The 24,772-nt window shown below is 44.4% G+C and overlaps 1 protein-coding gene across 1 annotated transcript in view; it reads right to left on the reverse strand.

Annotated features, from left to right (window-relative positions):
* map3k15 (mitogen-activated protein kinase kinase kinase 15) overlaps positions 1–17,112 on the reverse strand; it is a 102,020-nt gene extending 84,908 nt beyond the window's left edge. Inside the window, exons 1-2 of the mRNA XM_055644944.1 lie at positions 16,309–17,112; positions 40–179 (exon numbers count right to left, since the gene is read on the reverse strand). Coding sequence (XP_055500919.1) covers positions 40–179; positions 16,309–16,642 — 474 coding nt within the window. The 5' untranslated portion in view covers positions 16,643–17,112. The remainder of the gene's footprint in view (positions 1–39; positions 180–16,308) is intronic.
* Between the last annotated feature and the right edge of the window lie 7,660 nt (positions 17,113–24,772).

The following is a 24,772-nucleotide window of genomic DNA, read 5'->3' on the forward strand; positions in this document are numbered from 1 at the left end:
AAACTGACAGATTGCAACAGTAACTGTGAATTAACTAACCTTAAGTGACTGGGCACCTTTCAGGTCAGTGTTGTGGTAAAGAACGATGTTGTTTGTCATACTGAAGCTCTCTCGTATGCTCAGATGATAGAAGAGTGTTAGTTGTCTGAAAACATCAGTCATGTCCACCACCGCAATGTCTGTAAAAGAAGATCTGACTGACAGTTCAATAAGTTCAGACATTCATATGTCATAGGAGCGGAATTAAGCCATTCAGTCCATCGAGTCTACTCCACCATTCAATGATAGCTGATCTTTCTTTCCCTTCAACCCCATTCTCCTGCCTTTTCCCTATAATCCTTGATACCCTTACTAATCGAGAATCTGTCAATGTCGGCCTTAAAAATACCCAATGGCTTGACCTCTACATCCGTCAATGGCAATTAATTCCACAGATTCACCACCCTCTGACTAAAGAAATTCCTCCTTATCTTCTTTCTAAAGGTACGTCCTTTTATTCTGAGGCTGTGCCCTCTGGTCCTAGACTCTCCCACATGCTCTTCACATCCACTCTGTCCAGGAGAAGGAGACAAAAGGATGACAGATAAGGGAAGAGGAGGAGGAGTGAAACGTAAAGCTCGAATGAAGTGTGTGGGTGGAAGGAGACAGGAGGAAGGATCAAAGGGAAACACAAGATTTGGGGATAGGACATGAGCATGCAGAGGAGGGGAAATAGCAGGTGACTAGTGGTGGGAGAAATGTGTGCAAACTGGGATGTGAAGGAGGGCAGAAGAGATGGGGAGGGGTGGGGGGTATTACTTAAAATCATAGAATTCAGTGTTCATATCATCGGGTTGTAAGCTACCCTATTAGAATACGAGGTGGAATACGAGGTGGAGTTCTTCCAATCTGCATTTGGTCTCACTCTGGCAATGGAGGAGGTCAATGACAGAAAATTTCATTCATGGAATCGGAAGAGGAATCAAAACAGTTAGCAGGCCTTGGCAGAGTGAGCGCAAGTATCCGGCCAAACAGTCATGGCTAATCTGCCTCAGGCAGAAAAAGCCAAGGGCTTCATTCAAGATTCAAACCCAGGATCTGAGAGAAACACACAACACTAATTCAGACATTCTTGGCCAACTTGTCCCTGTCAACAGTGTTGCCTAATAATGCCAATCCCTGTTGCATGCCTTATGCCTTTCCTATCTAAGTACTTGTCCAAATACCTTCTAAATATTGTAATTCTATTGACCTTTACCATATCCTCTGGCAGCTCCTTCCATTTTACCATCACTGTCAATGTGAAAAATATAATTCTCTAACCTGCTTTACATTTCTCCCGTCTCACCTTAAACCTGTGCCTTTTAGTAAACAGACTCTAGACTCTCTGCCCGAGGGTAAAGATTCTATCCTAACTACACATCTCATAATTTTATAAACCTCTATATGATCACCACACAGTCTCCTATGTTCCAGTAATAAACACGACCTATCCAATCTCTCCTTATAACTACAACTCTCCATTCCAGGTAACATTCTGGTGAATCTCCTCTCTCTATTGACACCACATCCTTCCTGCAGTGAGGCAATCAGAACTGTCTGCAATACTCCAACTCCAATCTGACCAATATTTCGGACGGCTGCAACATGACATCCCAATCCTCCTACTCAATGCCATGGTCTATGAAGGCCCATGTACCAAATGCCTTCTTAACTTATCAATTCACCAGTATCACTTTCAATGAGCTATGGATTTGCACATCAAGGTTCCTCCATACATTAATACTCCAAAGATCACTCCCATTTACTTTACATGTTCTAATAGAATTTGTCTTCCCAAACTACGTCCCTTATCCTTAGACACCCTCTTCATTCTTTGAATGAATCACACTTCTAAGCAAGAATCACACTTCTAAGCCAGAAGAGTAGTACTGCTGTGACGGTCATGTTGTGCTTTGGCAATTTAGTCACAGTACAGATGCAACCTAAATCTAGAGTTCAGACAAAAGATCCATAGACCAATACCATTAAAATCTCAAGACCTACTATGACACTCCTACAAGTAAACACAGTATCGATCACTCATTAACACCCAGAATGAGTTTCTTACGCTGATATGATATGAACTCGCGGATTAGGTCGTCCAAGTGGGACAGCCCCTTAAACTCGCCAATTAGGTCGTCCAAGTGGGACAGCCCCTTTACTCCAGCACCTTCTGTCTTTCCCTGTTAGTGGAATAGGATGCAAAATAGTATTGGGGAACAGACCCAAACAACAGAGGAAAACTTTCAAATGACGTTCCTAATTCCTGTCGAGGCAACTAGTTTATTCAGTGTTTCAGGGGCATCTGATACCTTCCAAACTATATTATTTTGGGTCTGACCCATGCCAAGAGCTTGTGGAACATTTCCTCATATAAAGGTACAATTTTCACACAAAGAGGTAGGAGTGGATGAGATGCCCATTAAACGTCCCATTATGTTTTCAATACCTGGCAGTGGTGCCATAACAGGGCACTGTTCCAAAACTGCCCATTTTACAACCCTGTTAAAAACACAATCACCTCCGCAAGGAATCCAGCACAGGCATACAAATACCACCATCAGAAGAATTGACCCGTGTCCTCCTGCCTGGCAATCACACGAAAACAAACACAAAGATTTCTGAGCAAAGCAACAGCTTCAAAGGGAAGTCAGGGACTGCTGCGTTCTTTGTTTCAACAAAACATAACTCACCCTTGAGTCATCTGGCCCTTCCACACAATCCGTGGGTTTCTCCATTTAGGGTATCCCAGAGATGCAGTGGTAGCGTTGCTGCATTACAGCGCCAGAGACTCAGGTTTGACCCTGACTACAGGTGCTGTCTGTATAGAGTTTGTACCTTCTCCCCGTGACTGCGTGAGTTTTCTCCAGGTGCCCCAGTTTCCTCCCACATTCCAAAGATGTACAGGTTTGTAGGTTAATTGGCATAGATAAAATTTGTAAATTGTGTCTTGGATAGTGCTAGTGTACGGGGATTGCTGGTCGATGCAGACTTGGTGGACTGAAGGGCCCGTTTCTGCACTGTATCTCTAAATGAAAGTAAATATTTATTGTTCATTAATTGTCTACAGACTCTGCAGACAAGGGAAAAGGCGACGGCTTCTGCTATGTGAAATACGACAGAACTTTGTTTTGTCCCAGGAGGGAAATTGATCAATGATGCATTGTTGTGACGCTCTTAACTCAATTCTATCACCCTTACCAGGAATACACGATTATAAAATACCATCCCTTTAATCTACCAAGGGAGTGCATCTTTTGAGCGATCTCCATACCACCGCAAGCCAATGCCAAAATGGCACTAGGCAAACTGAGTTATACCCAGGCACTGGACATATGAAATTATTTAGTCATCATCTCTCTTGGGACAGCATGCACATGAGAAAGCCTTAATTTCTCATGAATTCAACTGCAAGTGTGATTTATTTTGTTGCTGTTTGTTTTCTTAAATATTTACAATAGGCAATCAGCAGAAGTACCATTTCTTGGAAATGGATTAAATTTGGAAAGAGAAACAACAGCAACATTTAACCATGAGAAAGGAAATGGTTTTGGCCTTAAGGGAGGAGGTCTGTTCCTTTGGGAAAGGAAGGAACAAGGCACTTATGGATACAAGTACAGCTGGCTCCCAAAACATCGAGTTCTTTTTACTCCTGTGGAAAATCCTTTGGGGAGAGTGACTTTGAAGAGGGATTTGACCTCGGAGAGAAAACTATTCAGAATAAGTTTAAGGATCGATACAAAAACACTACTTATCCTTGAAAGGCAAAAGCTTCATGTATGGTTAAGCAACCTATGGCTATAGTGAGATGAAAGTCTGGTAAATCCAGCGAACTGAGTAGTTGCAGAGTCAGAGGAAATTAGGAGTTACTTAAACAACTTGCAGAGCAAAACATATTAAAGGGAAAGAGAATGATAAAGGGAAAATATATTATTTAAAAACAAAAACAGATGAAACTATTACAGGCTATGAGATCATAAATAGCAAGTTTGTTAAATGAGAACTGGTAGACAAAAATGCTGGAGAAACTCAGCGGGTGAGGCAGCATCTATGGAGCGAAGGAAATAGGCAACTTTTCGGGTCGAATCAGTTTAAAGAATGGAAAAGAAGAAATAAACATCAAGTAACATTGCTAGGACGTTGTACATTTATGCGTTTAAAAATGCCAATGGAGAAAGTACCAAAACATACAATTAAAAAATCTCTTGCACATAACAATTTCCACCCCAGAGCGTTAAAAGAAAAAAGGTAAATTAAAAGATCTTTATTTTCTAAAATTCCACCTCATGTAATGAAAATTTACTAATGTTAGTTGATTACAAAAGAGGAAAGGAAAACATGCAGGACGTTGGAAACAATTGAACATCAACTTAAAAAATAAAGTGAAACCCATTATCAAGGACCAAGAGTTGAGAGACGGAAATATGGAGCATCAACCTGGTTTTAATAATCTCATTCAAAGTATTGGGGAGACCTTTAACACAAAGAGTTAACAGATAGCGACAACAGCAATGTGGATGGTTTTCCAATATCGAACAAAGTAATCCTGGCAGAAGAAAAAATATATACAAGACACACCATTGTTGTGGATCAGGAAATTAAATGCCATTGTATCCTACATTTTTGTATTTTCATTTTACATTGAAGGGCTCTCACTTAACATTTTTTCCCTGTTGCCAGCCAGGCAGCTTTTTAGGTTGCCAAATGACAGTTTGAGTGGTCATTTAAGACGGTTTACATGACGTGTGCGATAATGTGTTCGGACGAAGTGCATAGTTACCAGTCGGAAATATGCTCAATGAAGCATTCACATATTATTTCTGCTTCAAATAAAGTCACAACTAAACATATTCACCAATCAAGACATGATATATACCACAATGACATGCAGCAAAATTATTATAAAGTATCTCAACTCTTTTTACACGTTGCAATGAATGCAATTTCTATTATTTCTTTCCACTTCCAAACAAAAATGTGGTTGGATTATTCAGCGTATGATCAACCTCGGTGAGACCAAGCGCAGGCTTGGCGATCGCTTCGCACAACACCTCCACTCAGTTCGGATTAACCAACCTGATCTCCGGTGACTCAGCACTCAACTCCCCCTCCCATTCCGAATCCGACCTTTCTGCCCAGTGCCTACTTCATGGCCAGAATGAGGCCCACCGCAAAGTGGAGGAACAGCACGTCATATTTTGCTTGGGTAGTTTACACCCCAGCGGTATGAACATTGACTTCTCCAATTTCAGGTAGTCCCTACTTTCTTCTCCCCCCTTCCCAGCTCTCCCTCAGCCCACTGTCTCCGCCTCTTCTTTTTTTCTTCCCACCCCTCCCACACCCTCACATCAGTCTGAAGAAGAGTGTCGACCCGAAACGTCGCCTATTTCCTTCGCTCCATAGATGCTGCCTCACCTGCTGAGTTTCTCCAGCAATTTGTCTACCCATTCACACAAGTTCTGTTATCCCACTTTCATCACCAACTCCCTACACATTAGGGGCAATTTTACAGAGACAAGTTCACCTACAAAGCCAATGCGTCTTTGAGATGTGGGAGGAAACCCACACGCATGCAGGGAGAATGTGCAAATTCAACACAGAGAGTGCCCGAGGACAGGATTGAACACAGATCTCTGGCGTGTGAAGCAGCAAGTCCACCAGCTGTGCCACTATATTTTGTTTTCCACACACACAAAAAATTATACGTTGATAACTTTGGCTACTAAAAAAAAGAAACGTCAATTTTCAGTCTTAAATCTCTAAGTGATGCTATGTCCCCCTTTACAGCTACTGTATATTTTAATTCAGTTCAAGACCATGGGAAAGTATAATGGTCATAAAGTTGCTGCCTAAAAGTGTCAGAGACACAGAATTGATCCTGAATATGGGTGCTGGCTGTATGGAGCTTGTTCCTTTTCCCTTTGATCGCATGGGTTTTCTCCGGGTGCTCTTGTTTCCTTCCACATTCCAAAGGTGCAGGGATCTTTTTCAGACCCAACCCAAAACATAATATTTTACTTTTGTCCAGAAATTCCAGCTTTAGATGTCTATCTTCAGTTTAAACCAGCATCTGCAGTTCCTTCCTACACACAAGATACTATACGATAGAACTTTATTAATCCCAGGAGGGAAATTGTGTGTGTGACACACACACACACGCACGATAGAACTAGGGTACGGGTGATCGGTGGTCGGCGTGAACCCGATGGGCCGAAGGGCCTGTTTCCACGCTGTATCTTTAAATTAAACTAAAAACACTAAAACCAGAGGAAATCTAAAGATGGATCTCTACCCGAAACATCACCCAATTTCTTCTATCCAGAGATGCTGGTTGCTCCATGGAGTTTCCATCCCCCGTAAAATTAAAGCATGGAATAGTCTTCACCCTGCCATAGTTTCCCAACCAGATGTAACAAAATTTAAAGTAGCTCTTTTTCCCCAAGAACCCTTTTTTGCTTAAGTCCAAGTCAAGAGTCAAGAGAGTTTTATTGTCGTGTTCCAGATAGGACAATTAAATTCTTGCTTGGTGCAGCACAATAGAAAATGTAAACAGAATACAGAACAGGAGATAAAAGTTCAGTGTGTCTATATACCATAGACCATATATATACACAATAAATAAACAGATAAAGTGCAATAGGCTGTTATTTTTCAGAGTTTGGAGTTTGGTGGTGGAGAGTCCACTCCAGTTTAAATTCCATTTGGAATATTTTTGGAGGACCAGGAAACCAAGAAGCAAGAGTTACTCCCAGGAGTTACTCCAGCTCCAGGGAGTGATTCTGGGTTTGTTTTCAGCGGTCGTGGCAAGGCGGCGACCGGACAGCAATGGGGGCCAGATCTCCCACAAGGCAAAGGGAGGGAGAAAGTGCACGGCGCCAACCAGTTGCCGTGGCAGTGCACATGTGCAGGGTGGCCAATAATGTGCTGGTCGTGGTTGTGCGCATATGCAGGGGAGGATGTGCAGGCCGTGGCAGTGCGCATGTGCAAAGGCAGCCGGCCGTGCTGGTGGATGAGGAGCAGGTGGAGAACGGAGAACAGTGGCCCGGACATGAATACGGATGGCGGGTGGAGATGGAGAGTGACAGAGAGGGAGAGAGAGAGAGAGAGAGAGATAGAGAGGGGCCCCCGCTCAGAGTTGAACGGCAGGTGTCCCGAGTTCTTGCCAAGCCGGGCAAAATGGCATGGCTTTTAGGTTGCCCGACGGGACTGTAGGTGGCCATTGGCACCCAGGCAACCATTAATTTCGAGCCCTGCATTGGTATAAGGTTGAAACAGGCTAACTTGCTCTGCCGAACAAACTGGCCACACCCCAGTGGCACAATTATGAGACTCTGCTGACTTGCACTCATTCACAAAGAGACACATTTTTGTAATAGCTGAATGTATGTTTTTGAAAATTCCACATGTAAACATATATTGTTAATTTATTGTCACAGTTTCACATTGCCGCGGCGAAGCCAGTGATAGGTTCAAAGTAAATTTATTTAAAGATCATTGTAAGCAATTTTAAAATCAAGTTATTTAAAGATGCAGGACATGATATCTCTATTAAATGTTCAATGTTGCAACTAAATCCAAATACAGGTGAACAACCTTTTATCCGAAAGCCTTGGGACCAGACACTTTTCGTAATTCAGAATTTTTCGGCTTTCGGAATGGAAGATTTTTAGTGTAGATTTTAACGGCTGGCTCAGTGGTAGAGTGCTCGGCTCATATCCGCAAGATCGCGAGTTTGCGCCTCGATCCCGGCAGTTACTTGATCGCGAGTTTGAGTCTTCAATGTAGTTTTTTCTTGCAGAATAGGAGAGAATAGGGAGGGTTAGGCTGGGATCATTCTCTGCGAGATGATCTTAGTGCGGGAGACAAGTGTAGGAGAGGTGTACTGACTGTGTGGGCAGAACTTTGTAAGTGATTGCCCACCATTCTCAAAAGCCGCTGTGTCTCCCTGTCCCTCCAACTCCAGAGGAATCCGCTCCCCGATGGGCCGCTACGGCGACAAGTGGCAATTCGCCCACAGCCCGAGCTGCGCCCCCTCATCCGCAACCCGGGTTCCTCTGGAGTTGGAGCGGGGCTGGGCTAGAGTTGTTGCTGGCTGTGAGTCTCTGGGATCTCCATGCTTGCAGTGGGCCTGGGGGTCGGTGTCCTGATGAGGGCGCGCAGTTCGGGCTGTGGGCGAACTGCCACTTGTCGCTGTAGCGGCCCATCGGGGAGCGGCTTCTGGCGGTCCCGACGTCTCTCAGCTCCTGTCCAGGGGGATGAACCCGCTCCCCGATGCGCCGCTACAGCAACAAGTGGCAGTTCGCCCACAGCCCGAGCTGCGCCCCCTCATCCGCAACCCGGGTTCCTCTGGAATTGGAGCGGGGCTGGGCTAGAGTTGCTGCTGGCTGTGAGTCTCTGGGATCTCCGTGCTTGCAGTTGGTGTCCCGTTGGTCCTGACGTCTCCTGCCACCCCCCTGGAATGGAGCTGAGACTGGGAACTGTACCGCCCTTGCCCCCTCCCTCTGCAACTGCAAACAACCCCACAGTTCCCAGTCTCAGCTCCTGTACAGGGGGGTGGCCGGAGACGTCACAGCCCGAGCTGTGCCCCCTCATCCGCAACCCCAAGACCAAGACGTACCTTGCACACCATCAGCTTCTGTCCCTACGGGGAGCGTGTTCCTCTGGAGTTGGAACGGGGCTGTGTATCGTGAGTCTACCGTGGGAACTTTTTAACCCAGCGGGCAGAGCAGCAGATTGTCAATTATTAACCCTCCCGCACAATATACCCTCACCTTCTCTTTTATGAATGGGGATTTAGTTCCCCTTTCTTCGAGGACCGACCGGAGGTTCCGCTGTCACCTCTGCGGGCCACCCTCGGTGAACGTCTTCAAGGACCTTTCTTCAAGGACCGAAAAAATGTCCGCTATTCGGAGCTTTTCGTTATTTGGAACTTCGGATAAAAGGTTGTGCACCTGTACAGCTGAATTATAAACACTGCTGCAGAACATTTTAAGGAATGCATATTATTGGAATAGGCAAAGAGAAATAATTGCAGTACCTTTAACATTTTTAGTGATTAGGGAGGTTAATGTTCGCCTGCACGGTCTCATTTACTACTCTTGGCACAATGGCAGAGAAAAGTTGGCACTTTGCTTGCATCAATAGCAACACAGGCCTATTAATATCTCTATGTCCTTTTTTATTTTTGGAGCTATCCAATTTAACACAGTGACTCCTTGAAGTAAACTTCCATACCCTTCACCCAAGTTATGGTTGACGGAGTCTTGATTTACCTGGCAAGTAGAAAATCATCTCCTTGTCCCAACTCTGTGTCCTTTTCCTTAAATTAATTACCTAACAATGGTACAATGCAATCTGCAGATCCTCCTGGTGAAATCTTGCAGCCCAACTTCACCAATGCTGTTTCAAGTGCATTTTAAGTTGGTTTAGTTTAAAGATACAACGTGGGAAAAAGCCCTTTGGCCCACCGAGTCCGCACTGACCAGCAATCCCCGTGCACAAACACTCTCCTACACACTAAGGAGAATTTACAATCTTCACCAAAGTCCATCAACTTACAGACCTGTACGTCTTTGAAATGTGGAAAGAAACTGGAGCAGCCGGTGAAAACCTACGCGGTCATGAGGAGAACGTACAACTTCTGTACAGACAGCACCCATGGTCAGGACTGAGACCGGGTCTCTGGTGCTGTAAGGCAGAAACTCTACCATTGCACCTCCATGCCACCTAATGTAATGGGCCAATATAATGATCATACCCAAAGCAGGTATGTAATGCAACTGTGCTGTCCCTGCAATTCCAAAAGAGCCAGTTACTAAAGTTTGGCACAAGATATTATTTGCAATTACAGTAGTAAATAAATAAGAGGCAAACTTAAGTAAAGTTATGCCAGCTTCAGTCAGATGCACCAAAATGATACTGGACGGGGAGGAAGGTATATCTCCATCTTTTCTTTTCTTTTCTTCTGCACTGCTTTGGTAGCTTAGGCGTCTTTTTCCTGCACTTTTGTATTTTATTTCTTTTTTCTTCATTCTTTTCCTTCTTCTTTCTTTGTTTTCCTTTTTTTCTTTTTTTTTAAATTTAGGTTATAAGGTTAAAAATGAAGCTGTACAATAATTGTATAAGAGTTATGCCGATCGTCTTATCCTTGTACAATTGCTTCTAATAAAAAAAAATATTTATTAAAAAAAACCCCAGACAGCAATGTGCAGGAGTTTAACACTTGGTCAACTTTTGAAAGGTCACACCATCAAATCCTTAACATTGTAGGATGAGGATCTGCATGATTGTCTATAATTTGACTTTAGACATGTTTTTGTTGATTATTGATGGAGGATTTGTAATTGCCAGCCATTCACCGCAACAACCATCCTTGTAGTACACCCTGACATCCATGTGGAAGTGGATCAAGTGGCAGCTAAAACACCTCAGAAGTAGCCTAGGAAGATAAGTTCTCAATATTGAGCACACACTTTACTCATGAAGATCACTTCTTAAGCATTGGATCTGCTTCCATCTTTAACATTGTGATTGTTATCATCAGGACTGGCCAAACTGCAAAATGAGATGAGTGTATTTATTCTAACAGTTCTATTAATATGTTTCCATGTACAGTTGCTGATGCGTTATAGGAATAACTCAAGTAATAACCCAGCATGCCAAGGTTCACCCCTGACCTTTCCTTTAACCACTTCAATTAATAACAGACTAATCCTCATCTCCAAGAGATCAACTGATAATTGCAGATGTGATAAGTGACAAACATATTGATTGATGGTCAAGGGTCCTACACAATTTTGATGGATGAGTTTTAGAGTTGTGACAACGTAATAAAAAAAGTTTCATGCTTTAAGTAAAATGAATTGATTTATGTTTGTTCCTTCCAAGTTACCAGCATGTTTTCATTTTAGTTACGGGGAAATAGCACAGACACAGGCCATTCACCCTCGGGGTCCACTCTGATTGTCAAGCACCCACTTACACTAATCCTATCTTAATCTATTTTATTCCCCACATATTCCTAACAAGAGGTCAATTCATCAATTGTCTTCTCTTTCCTCGGATAATGCAGAACTCACATTAAGGAGAATCCAGTCTGAGGTTATTTTGTCAAATGTCCTACTGCGCAAAATCTCCCAAAATGTTTATCGAACATATTGTTTGAAACACAAAACTGGCAGCCATTTTGGACACACAGCAAAACAAATTCACACACGAGTGAGACCCAACAATGATTGTGAATTCCATAACATCAGCTTCAATCAGCGGACTGCCTGACTCGCTCCTGCCTCTGGCCTCTCCCTCAACCATTCATAGAGATGCTGCCTGCCCACCCAAAATTGGACCCGAGTCTTGCTATTACTGCAGCAAGCACCATGAACCAAAATAATCACATTCTTGCATTAGAGCATTGACCTGCAATGCACCAAGAGACATGGCGTCAGAGACCTATCAAGCAAAGAAACAGGCCGCTTGGCCCCACTCATCTTTAGCAATCAAAATGCCCTGTCTAAGCTAGTTCCATTTTCCCATGTTTGGCCCATATCCCTCAAAACCTTTCCTATCCATGTGAAAAAGTTACTTTTATAACAGGTTAGCTTCTTAATAAACAGACAACCCACAAACGTTTTGGTAGACCAGTTCAAAACTTCACTTTTTAACCGATGGAATTTCGGGGCGAGTACTCAAGTCCTGGACTTTCTTACTGCCAGGCCCCAGGTAGTCAAGATGGGAGGGAATACATCGAAGTCCCTCACCCTGAACACAGGATCGCCCCAGGGTTGCGTCCTCAGCCCCCTATTGTACTCCATGTACACACATGACCGTGTGGCTAGGGTCAACTCCAATTCAATAATTAAGTTTGCTGATGATACTGTGGTGGTGGTGGGCCTGATCTCAGACAACGATGAGAAGGCCTACCGGGAGGAGGTGGCTGATTTAGCAGCACTCGGGTGCCAGGATAACAGCCTCCTCTTGAACATCAAAAAAAACGAAGGAGCTGATCATGGACTTTAGGAGGGCACATCATCCGAGGACGTACACTCCATTGAGGATAAATGGGGATACTGTGGATAGGGTGAGCTGTTTTAAATATCTGGGAGTCCACATCTCCGAGGATATGACATGGACATCACACGCCGCAGCACTCGTGAGTAAGGCAAGGCAGCGCCTTTACCACCTCAGGCAATTGAGGAAATTCAGAGTGTCTCCGAGGATCCTCCAGTGCTTCTACGCAGCGGCTGTGGAAAGCATCTTGTCCGGAAATATTACCATCTGGTTTGGGAATTGCTCTGCCCAGGACAAGAAGGCTCTGCAGAGAGTAGTGCATTCGGCCGAACGCACTATGGGAACTTCACTCGCCCCCCCTGCAGGAACTATACATCAGGAGGTGCAACTCCAGAGCCAATAAAATCATGGGAGACCCCTTCCACCCATGCAACGGACTGTTCCAGCTGCTACGGTCAGGCAAACGCCTCCGTTGCCATGCTGTGAGAATGGAGAGGTTGAGAACGAGTTTCTTCCCGGAGGCCATTCGGACTGTAAATCTCACAGGGACTAACTTTACTGAACGTTTTTCCTTCCAATATTTAATATGTAAAAGTATATTTGTGTGTTTATGATTGTGTTTATAGTTTGTTTGGTTGTTTGTTGGTTTGTCTTTTTGCACAAAGTCCGCGAGCATTGCCACTTTTCATTTCACTGCACATCTCGTATGTGTATGTGATGAATAAACGACTTGACTTGACTTGACTTATTATAAGCCGACAGCAGTGGTAAGGTACTCCAGTGAAGTGAGCATTACAGACACTTCACTGTCCTCAGTCCACTTCTTCGAACAACAGAATTACATCATATTATATAGTGTTTTTTTGTCACCTTAGCACATTCCACAAACATTAATCATGGTCAGAGGTACAGGAAATAAAGGTTTCTACAGAATGCATCACAAAGGTATTTTGTCATATGGCACAAGATATCTTACATATCTTTCCCTTTGAGAATAGGGAAGATTCAAACAAGAGGACATGACTTCAGAATTAAGGGACAGAAGTTTAGGGGTAATATGAGGAGGAACTTCTTTACTCAGAGAGTGGTAGTGGTGTGGAATGAGCTTCCAGTGGAAGTGGGGGAGGCAGGTTCATTGGTATCATTTAAAAATAAATTGGATAGGCATATGGATAAGAAGGGAATGGAGGGTTATGGTATGAGTGCAGGCAGGTGGGACTAAGGGGAAAAAAAAATTTGTTCGGCACGGACTTGTAGGGCCAAGATGGCCTGTTTCCGTGCTGTAATTGTTATAATTGTTATATGGTTATATGGTTATATTAAAGACATTGGCCATTTGTTAATACCCCTTAGATCAATCTAGTTTCCTCTCTCGTCACTTCCCCCCTCACAGACATCGGACATTTGGTGCAAGGCATTTTACATATCAAAGACATCAGCCATTTGTCATTGCCCCTTAGTGAGATCAATCTAGCTTCTTCTCTCGTCATATGGTAGACAAATGTTAGTCATTCATTATCTCAATACACAGCAACCCGAGGCAAACCTACACTTGCCTTTCTGCATTAATCTATTGGAGAAAAGCCTGATTTGAGACTGAATATAAGCTGTAAACTTTTCTTATATTTTTATCACATGTACTTGTGCAAGTATCTTTTACATGTTGTTATGGTACCTGCCTCAACTATATCCCATCAGCTCATTCCACATACCCACCCCGCTCTGAGTGAAAATGTTGTCCCCCAAGTCCTACTATAACTTTATTTCTCTCACCTTATGTCCTCTGGTTCGTGGTTCCCCAAATGTAGGTAAAATACAGCGTATTCACCTCATCTATTCCCCTCATGTTATACACCTCTATATAATCACCCCTCCCCCAGTCTCCTGCACTCCGTGCCTTCATGCATTGAAAAAACAAAATGATGGTTCCCAGTGTTCTAATGTAGAACAGGCCTCAGGCATAATTAAATTATTTTTTTAAATTGGAAAATGTTTATGCGGCTCGTGCGGTTTTAAACAGAAACAAATACGTCAATAGACTTTTGAAATTTACCACAATGAATGAAAATCTAATATCTATTTTGGGTGGCATACTCTGAGAAAGTTTTTACCTCCTGAGACTCCACATGGCCATATAATCAATGAAAAAGCCTTACTAATCCTGAGGTATTCTTGTATTCTTGTATTTTTTATTGGTCACTTTGAGCATAAATGAATTCCCGTACAGCTGAGCCAAAAAAATCACAAGAAAAATATAAAAATAATAATAAATAAATAATAATAAAACAAAAAATAAAATTGAATTGAATTAAAAATCAAAAAGCACAAACACAGAAAGTCCCAGACTAACCACATGGCAACACCATAGTCCATCTACCCTGGTCGGGGCCTTCCGAGCATCCATTGTTCAACCCAAGCCCCGACGGTGGTCCTCAGGCCCCGGATCTCCATCAGCTCCCGCTGAACCTCAGAGACACTGTGGGCAGTTCGCTGCACTCTGTCCATCAGCGCCGCCCGCGTTGTTGCAACTCTTGTGCAGCAGGTCCACAACACCCCCGTAAGGCATATTTCAACCACTGCTGCTGGAATGTCCGGCACTGCAGGTAGGTAGCCTGCGTTAATAGTCGCGTCATATACGGTATCCCCCCACCGTCCTCTTCCCCCACATCCCACAAAAAAAAACACTAAAGATACCGGGCTCTGCTGGCACCAACGCCACCGGAAGTACAAGAGACCTCAGAGACACTGTAGTTGCTGCACTCTTTCTGTTCACTCTTGTCCACCACAACAGTATATTTTAACCACTGAAATGTCCTCACTGCAATAGCCTGTGTTAATCATATCACCCTCCGTCATCCCTAAAGTCTCTGGCAACGGTACAGTCATTGGCCCAACACTGATGAACCAATGCCATATGGAATCATACAGCACAGGCTTTGATCATGCCAACCTCTTTGCCCCATTGGTCAAAAGAAAAGCACCAGATAATGTTTGTGTGCCCAGTCATCTAGATTAAAATGACTCACAAAGGACAAGTTCACATGCCAGACTTCTCATCATGATCAGCGTTCATGCCTATCACCACTTAACAACAGTAATCCAGCATTTGCTCAAATGACGGCCAATTTGGACAGGCCCTTAAGAAGCTGCTGATAATACTGTCACCAGATGTGGAGTAAACTCCATTTAATGTACCCCATTCAACCTCCTCATTCTCCATTCCCAGGCATAGTTAGCATCCTGACTGGAGCGGCACAGTGGCTCAGCTGGTAGAGCCGCTTCCTTACAATGCCAGTGACTCGGGTGCAATCCTAACCACCCATGCTCTCATTGTGGAGTTTGTACGTTCTCCCTATGACTGTAGGCATTCTCCGGTTTCCACCCACATTCCAAAGACGTGTGGGTTTGTAGGTTAATTGGCATCTGTAAAATTGCCCCAAATATGTGGGGAGTGGATGAGAAAGAGGGATAGCAGAACTAGTGTGGACGGATGATCATTGGTGGGCATGAACTTGGTGAGGCTGTTTCCATGCTGTCTCTCTAAACTAAACTTATAAGTTGTTGGTGGCCTCCCAAAATACTTCCACCATGGACATCTCCCTGCACCCAAGATAAACGGGAACCATCTACAGAAATCTTCTTGAGGTGGTTGTACTCCCATGCAAAGTGCTCAAAGTCTGGTCTGTGTGTGGGAAAGGGTTACATCTACAGCTTTTGACGTCATGCCCTCCAGTCTTTGACATTTCCATCCGGGGGGAAAAAAGTTTCTCCATAGCGATATCTCAAACAGTCGCCAAGGTAACGTCAGCACGATAGATAGACACAAAATGCTGGAGTAACCCAATAGGACGGGCGGCATCTCTCGAGAGAAGGAATGGGTGACTTTTCGGGTTGAGACCCTTTCACGTTATTATTCTCCACATTGCCGTTTAGTAACACATGTGAATTGTGGAGAGCTTCAATGGCAAACAATTAACATCAGTGACCACACAACAATGCATTCCAAGTTATACCACCTGCTCTTAACGGTATACCCACTCAATATCCACTGAGAATCCAACCATATTTCTCATAGAAAGGCTTAATAAAATTATGTAAAAGTTATATAACAAAATTGATAGTTCTACGGTGAAAAAGTTAATTACATTAAAAAGATAATTATGTTCCAATATTTAAGTTATTCACGAGGATGCTTTATTACAAGAATGCGCACAAGTTCCAATATGAAAATAAATGATTAACGCCGCGAAGGGATTAATAGCCAATGTATTGCCCACCAACCTGCATGGTAAAAGGAGTCGAGGACCGGCGTCTCCCCGAAGTCGAGTTGGCCGAAGGGGAGGATGGTGAGCTCGGTGTCCTGGTTCCGACATGCCCGCTCCAGGCACTGCAGTGCACCCCACTCCGTGCTCTGGGGCTTGGCCGTCTCGTTGAGCACGCAGACCGCCCGCAGACACCGCGACCGGGGCACTGCCGCCGGCTCCAAGCCCCCACCACCAGCGACGGCAGCCTGCCGCTGTCCCGCTCCCCCTCTGCCGCCCGCCTGATCCCCGCAACCCCCTGGCCCCTGGCCCATCTCAGACAAGAGGCAATAGGACGAGTTGTTTCTGTTCATTTCCGTCCAAGATGCTTGGCCTGAGCACTGTCACTGTACAAGTTGCTGTTTGTCCGCTGTGGAACAAGCAGTGTCTAAATACAGATTACACGTGTGCCCTGGAAATACAGAGTGCAGCACCCCCTATCACCAGGGTGTAGCTAAGAAAACATCCATCTGGTGTCAACGCTTCCATTGAAACTTAGAAAACATCGAAAAATATGTGCAGGAGTAGGCCATTCGGCCCTTCGAACCAGCACCGCCATTCAATATGATCATGGTTGATAATCTAAAATCAGTTCCTGCTTTTTCACCATATCCCTTGATTTCCTCTCTCGTGCCTCTTCGTCAGAACACCTCATGTACCCTTCAATTCCTTATTCCTCTGTTTCTTTGTCCAGTTTCCTCTTAAGACGCAGGAGACACAAACATGCTAGAAACTCAACAGCTCAGGAAGCATCGACGGAAAGAAAATTAAATTGGTCAACATTTCGGGTCAAAAACTTTATAGTTTGATTAAAAATTTGCATTAATTCATTAATTTGAAAATTCATTAATTAGGACATCAATTTAAATTGCACTTCTCTTTCCACAGATGCTGCTCGAGCCACCCTGACTTTACAATCTCTGCTTTTATTTCAGATTTCTGCAGTTTTTATGTTAATTTCCCTTTCCCCAAAAACATCCATGCTTATAAGTTGCTCACATCACTAAGAATCTTGTTATGATTGATTTGATTTATCAAAAGATACAGCATGTAAACAGGGCCTTTGACCCACAGAGTCCAAGCCGACCATCGATCTGCGTGTTATCTCATTTCCACATCCAGTCCCTACACACTGGAGAAATTTACAGAGGCAAATTAACCTACAAACCTGTTCATCTTCGGAGCATGTGGAGGAAACCCACGCATTCACAAGGAGAACGTGGAGACTCCCCACAGACAGAATCGATTGTAAAACCTCATTCAGAAAAGTTTGTGCAAAATGTATTAAAAAGACTCCCACTTCAGGACATACTTTACTTTGCTGTTTCAAATGCGAAGTGGTAATGTCTAATTTAGGGGCGGCGCGGTGGACAAGCGGTACTGTTGCTGTCTTACAGTGCTTGCAGCGCCAGAGACCAGGGTTCGATCCCGACTACAGGTGCTGTATGTATGGAGTTTGTTCGTTCTCCTCGTGACTGCATGGATTCTCTCTGAGGTCTCTGGTCACTGCCGAACCCGGCGTTTTTGGACGCCACAGTTCCTTTAACAGCAGTGCAGGTAAATATCTCAGAAAGATCCAACAAGAGCTCTAGGGGCTAGTGGAATCAAGGGATATGGGGAGAAGGCAGGCACGGGTTATTGATTAGGGACGATTAGCCATGATCACAATGAATGGCGGTGCTGGTTCGAAGGGTCGAATGGCCTCCTCCTGCACCTATTTTCCATGTTTCTATTAAACTTTTGATAAGTTAAATGTTTCCTCATTTCCCTCCTTTAACGCAAAAGAGGCAGAGGTTCACTTGCATCTCCTCCAACCTCATCTATTGCTCTCAGTGTGGACTCATACACAGTGCCCTTCATAATGTTTGGGACAAAGACCCATCATTTATTTATTTACTTCACAATTTGAGAATTGTAATAGAAAAAAATCACATGTGGTGATTAGAAAAAGGGGAGATGCAACGAGACCTGGGTGTCTTGGTACACCAGTCATTGAAAGTAGGCATGCAGGTGCAGCAGGCAGTGAAGAAAGCGAATGGTATGTTAGCATTCATAGCAAAAAGATTTGAGTATAAGAGCAGGGAGGTTCCACTGCAGTTGTACAGGGTCTTGGTGAGACCACACATGGAGTATTGCATACAGTTTTGGTCTCCTAATCTGAGGAAATACATTTTTGCCATAGAGGGAGTACAGAGAAGGTTCACCAGACTGATTCCTGGGATGGCAGGACTTTCATATGAAGAAATACTGGATAGACTTGGCTTGTATTCACTAGAATTTAGAAGATTGAGGTAGGATCTTATAGAAACTTACAAAATTCTTAAGGGGTTCTTGAGGGAGGAGATTAAAATAGAGGTTTGTATTGGTTGTCGGAGAGGGATTTCCTCGGGCTGCTAGCTGATGAAGAAAAATCGGTCGGGCTTCCGTTCCCAGTTTTTTTTCAAATTTGCTGGATGATTACATCACTGGATTGAAGTTAAATGCAACCTAATGCCTTCAACATCACGGATCGCAAAGGACACAACAAAAGGTATGTCGTTTATTTAACATATTATCTTGCTTTTTGGTGTGGCTTCATCTTATGATGCAAAAAATGTTATTTAGGCCCCCATACAAATCTTCCATGTCTTGCCTGCCGATATGGGCTTAAGGTTTATGGCAATGGCAATATTCCAACCGATCACATTCCAGAAATATCCACTCTCAAGATAATCAAATTGATTATTTTTTTGCACAATCATGTCATTAAAACATCTAAATCATCTATAGTTTGTGCTATTGTCTATCCATGATCAATATCTTCATACTAAATATCCACAGTACAGTTTTAGTCAGATGTATTGTGCAAAAAATAATGATTTTGATTATCTTGAGAGTGGATGTTTCTGGATGACCAGATTGTTAATTAATTGACATGCAATGCAAGGTGTGAAATTGAAAAGAGCCTGAATCCTTATTAATTCTTCAAAAACGGATCTATGCACACCATGTGCACACTATGTAAAATTACCCTCCAATATAAAACCTCAGGTACACAAAAATGCTGGAGAAACTCAGCGGGTGCAGCAGCATCTATGGAGCGAAGGAAATAGGCAACGTTTCGGGCCTAAACCCTTCTTCAGACTGATGGGGGGGTGGGGGGAGAAGGAAGGAAAAAGGGAGGAGGAGGAGCCCGAGGGCGGGCGGGATGGGAGGAGACAGCTCGAGGGTTAAGGAAGGGGAGGGGACAGCAAGGGCTGGCAAAATTGGGAGAATTCAACGTTCATGCCATCCGGACGCAAGCAACCCAGGCGGAATATGAGGTGCTGTTCCTCCAATTTGCGGTGTTGCTCACTCTGGCAATGGAGGAGACCCAGGACAGAGAGGTCGCATTGGGAATGGGAGGGGGAGTTGAAGTGCTGAGCCACTGGGAGTTCAGGTAGGTTATTGCGGACTGAGCGGAAGTGTTCGGCGAAACGATCGCCCAACCTATGCTTAGTCTCCCCAATGTAAATCAGCTGACATCTAGAGCAGCGGATGCAGTAGATGAGGTTGGAGGGGATACAGGTGAACCTTTGTCGCACCTGGAACGACTGCTTGGGTCCTTGAATGGAGTCGAGGGGGGAGGTGAAGGGACAGGTGTTGCATTTCTTGCGGTTGCAACGGAAAGTGCCCGGGAGGGGGTGGTACGAGAGGGAAGGGAAGAATTGACAAGAGAGTTGCGGAGGGAGCGGTCTTTGCGGAAGGCAGGCATAGGGGGAGATGGGAAGATGTGGCGAGTGGTGGGGTCACGTTGGAGGTGGCGGAAATGGCGGAGGATTATTTGTTGTATTTGCCGGCTGGTGGGATGAAAGGTGAGGACTAGGGGGACTCTGCCCTTGTTGCGAGTGCGGGGATGGGGAGAGAGAGCAGTGTTGCGGGGTATGGATGAGACCCTCAGTTTAAACCTGGACCTGCAGGTAAGTGAAACTGCAGTCTTTATTCTCCCCATACTGTTTCACAGGTGGGGAAACATGGAGAGCTGTGCAAACAACGGCAGGCGGCACAGGAATCACTCGTAAGGGAACAGCTGTGTCCAACTTCGCTCCTGCACCGGCCAGATTAAACACCATGGCTGGGCGGGAGACTATACAGAACGGAGCCGTGGGCTTTGACAAGTCAAAACGGCAGGAGGAGGGGTGGAAGGACGTTTCCCCATAACGGCAAGTTTAAGCCTGGACCTGCAGGTAAGTGATACTGCGGTCTTTATTGTTCCCATACTGTTCTACAGGTGGGGGAAACATGCACAAGGCAAAGAAGTCGACCAGAGCTGTGACAAAGCTGGCGGGGGAAGACCGCGGAGTTGCGGACGCCAGCAGCGGCCAGCAGCACAGGAATCACCCGTAAGGGAACAGCTGTGCCCGACTTTGCCCCCGCATTAGCCAGATTAAACACTGCGTATGGGCGGGAAGGCAAGAAGAAAACCAAAATAGTCGTTGACTGATGTGTCCGACTTTGAGCAGCCGCAAGCGGCCAGCGACTGTGAGCGCTGGAGCCAGTTGGAGCGGCTTATGGAGCAGAGCTCCAACATGACAGACTCCGGGAGATGGAGTCTAGTCACCGTGGGGGATATAAAAAACACCCACAGCAGCACCTTACGTAGGGCTGCACAGTGCATCTCCCTCGTCAGAGGGGAGTACTGGGGGGGGGGGGGGGGGGGGGTCAATTCTGGGCTGACCCTAAAGAGGGGTTTTGATGAACAAAACTGCAAGTGTGCAGGGGGTGCAGGAAGGCAAAATCTACTGGTGTCCAAATACATACAGCCAGACCACGATGGACGCCACTGCAAAAATACTTGGGACCAGGAAACTGCGTTTCCCTGAATGTTCCAGTCGTGGAAATAGCATCTGGAAACATGTCGGAGCAGGACTTAGGAAAGCCCTGGGGCTCATAAAGGCGACAACATTAAGGATCTCCTACAGCCAAATACAGCACCCTTATGCACCCACCAGCAGAACAAGAGAAGCTGGTGAAAGCTCAAAGGCCAGGCATACAGGACAGCGGTCTTTTAGACCATAGCCCATACCGGCCTTCCTGGAAGATGCGCAAACTCCCAACCCAAAAACAAACCCAGATACCGGCGCCTCAACCTCCATGAAGACCACACAGAAGAACCAAACTTCCACTGGTTACAATGGAGGTAGGTGGGTCTGGTCCCTTACAAATTATAGGAAGAGTGGATAATACACACAGACACTTATATCCTAAGCAGTATCCAGGGATATACCATTGAATTGTGCAAAAGGGGTAATGGGTAAACCCAACACGATTGGCTAGAATTTGTGTCATATCTTTACCAAAAACAAAATAGATGGTGACAGTCGCATCATCATCGAATTGACCAAATTGAATACATTGTACTATATATTCATTACAAAATGGGAACTGGTAACTGCTAAAGAACTGATTTCCAAAGGCTACTCCATGGCTAGCATCAACCTAAAAGATGCTTACTATTCAGTGCCTACACGGACTGATCACAAACGTTATTTTAAAAAATTCAACTGGATGGGGCAGCTCTGGCAGTATAGAGCTCTACCAAATACATAATCATATGATCATACTAATTGTGGGCTTAACTTTGGAGTTGGCCTAACTAGCTGTAACAGCCACCATACAATTGGGTGAAAACTAGGGTTATCATCCATCCAGTTAAATCTAAACTAGCGCCTACCAACATAATGGATTATTTGGGGTTCGCTATTGACAGCTCACATGTCGGTGACTTTACCAAAGGACAAGGCTACAGTCTTAACTGAGGCCTGCAACAACCCCACTGACATCAGTGAACCATCTATCAGATTGGTAGCAAGGGTAATTGGCATATAGTGTCTGCCTTTCCAGCCACACAATTTGGACCTTTGTATTACCAAAAATCTACAAAGGGCAAAAATACAAACACTCAAAGTTAATACTGCTCATTTCGGCAGACCAATAAGCCACCAATCAAAGCTTATGGAATTAAAATGGTGGAGGGATAACATTCGGCATTGTTCCAACCCTATTGTTATCAGCAAACCCTTAGTGGTGCTACAAATTGAGTGCGCTTGGTTGGGGTACTACCAATTTCCATCTCCATCTGGGGAGGTAGATGAAAGGCACAGGAGGCATCATTATCACAGACACTGGGCATAAACTACCTGGAAATGTGGGGTGCGTTCTATGGCCTAAAGTCATACTGCTCTGGGATAAATCACCAGCATGCTAGACTACAGAGTGACAATCTGACTAATGCAGTTTGGTAATGGTGTATCCAGAGAAATATTTGAATATCAGCTACTTACCTACCAGGTAACCCAAGATTCAGTGACAGACATCAGGTCACACAAATTCAATAAAATAAGACTTAATCACCAGTTACCAAACTGTGTTTCTTGGGAACCAGACCCTGGGACAGCAGGGACAGATGCTTTTCACTGCATTGAGGGGGCAATTGTTTATCTATGCATTCCCTCCTTTTCTGCATCATTAGTTGGGTATTACGGAAAATACAACAAGACTCAGCGTCTGTTAATTGGTAGTGCCGATTGGTCTACTTAACCATGGTTCCCTGTGATACTCGACATCCGGTTTTGTAGATGACATATGCATGTGACCCTTAATATAGTTACCTCATCACTACTAACCACTCCCCATATCACAAGTATAATTACAACCACCCCACCCACATATCGCTCTCTAGTTTCCGTGACAGACCACATACAGCCAGTGCTCTCTGTAATGCCACAGTATGAATGTAATAAAGAAGTAAAGTCACAGTGTGTCGATAACACTTCTTTACATGGTGTCAAAACTCTTACCCCTTGCGCCTCATGTTTATCGTTTTTTTTTAAATTTAATTTTGCCCCAGTTTTCTGTTACCCCCTCCTTGTTTCCTCGTTATGGCCAATTCTTGCCGTAACCCCAATGTGCTCGTTTTCGATGCAGACATTGCCCATCGATGGGATGTCTTTAAACGTGACTTCGACCACTATGTCACAATCGCTCATCCTGCCGCTACTCCGGCCGTCCAAGCTTCTCTACTCCTTAACCTGGCTGGTCCCGATGCCCTGGCTCGGTCAGACTTCTTCGTCTACGATGTGGGTGAATCTGTTCGGGACCCGGTATGTTTATTGGCTAAGTTTACCGCGATTTGCGACATTCCAACTAATTGCATTTTAGAAAGTTTCAAACTGTTCGGGAGGTTTTAACCATGTATCACCATCCTGAAACAACCAGATTATTGGTTCATCCCGTAACAGGAGAACCCATCCATGTCAAATACAACAGACCTATCAATTTGTAGAGTCTAAAGAAACCTCTACTGCAACTAGGACTGGCGGACCGAACATTGAACATTATCTCAGCGGGCCACAGACAGTCCACCAAAAAACTATATCTGGTATGCATCAGGAAATGGGAGATATATTGTCACAGAAACAACATCACCTACAGTTCGATGAACATAACGTACGTTCTAGAATTCCTGACAGGCCTCCATTATGATGAGGGGCTCAGTTACAGTGCCATTAACTGCGCCAGAAGTGCTCTTTCAACATATCTATGGCGAGGATCAGAGCGTCATTCTGTTGGGACTCACCCCTGGTAACCCAAGTTATGAGGGGAATTTTTAATATCAATCCCCCAAGAACCAGGTACTCTCTAAAATGGGGTACGAGTATTGCCCTAACATTGCTAAGGAATTGGTCTCCAGCAACAGCTCTGTCCCTGCAAAGACTGACGCACAAAACAGTCATGCTGATGACTTTGGTCACGGCACTAAGGGTACAGTCGTACATAAGTTAAGGCTGGACTATATGACTTCGTCAACAGGAATATGACGTTTCATATTACGAATGTCAAACAGAACAGACCGGGATCATCAGGCCTCAAAATAGAATTTAGGGATTACCCTACAGATATCGTCTCTGTATAATAAGACAATTATTGTTATATATGGAGAACACCAAAAACATCCGAGGCTATGAGATGGCACTACTAATCAGCCACAAACAACCCACAAAAAAGTGTTGGTTCAAACTATTTCCAGATGGCTGAAACGGGTTTTAACAACAGCTGGGGTGGATACTAACATATTCAAATCTTATTCCACCAGGGCTGCAGCTACATCGGCAGCTATGGAGTTGGATGTACCAATGAACCAAATCCTCGAGACAGCAGGATGGATCAGGGGAAAATGTTCCAACTAATCTACCACAAAAACCAGTAGTTAAACTGGAACTTTGCAGAGTCAATTTTAAGTTCTGTAATATAATTTCACCCCATAAATAGGGGCTATAATTTGTTGTTAACAATTTATCATGGATTTCAATGTTGGATTCATGTCTAAACATGTTAACACAATTCCTCCCAGTCAATTAAGGCAGATGTGATGCATGGACTCGTTTCCACGGCATGAAATCACAGAGCTTTGAAATCTTCACGTA

The sequence above is a fragment of the Leucoraja erinacea genome, chromosome 13 (assembly GCF_028641065.1).
Source record: "Leucoraja erinacea ecotype New England chromosome 13, Leri_hhj_1, whole genome shotgun sequence".
NCBI classification, from domain to species: Eukaryota; Metazoa; Chordata; class Chondrichthyes; order Rajiformes; family Rajidae; genus Leucoraja; species Leucoraja erinaceus.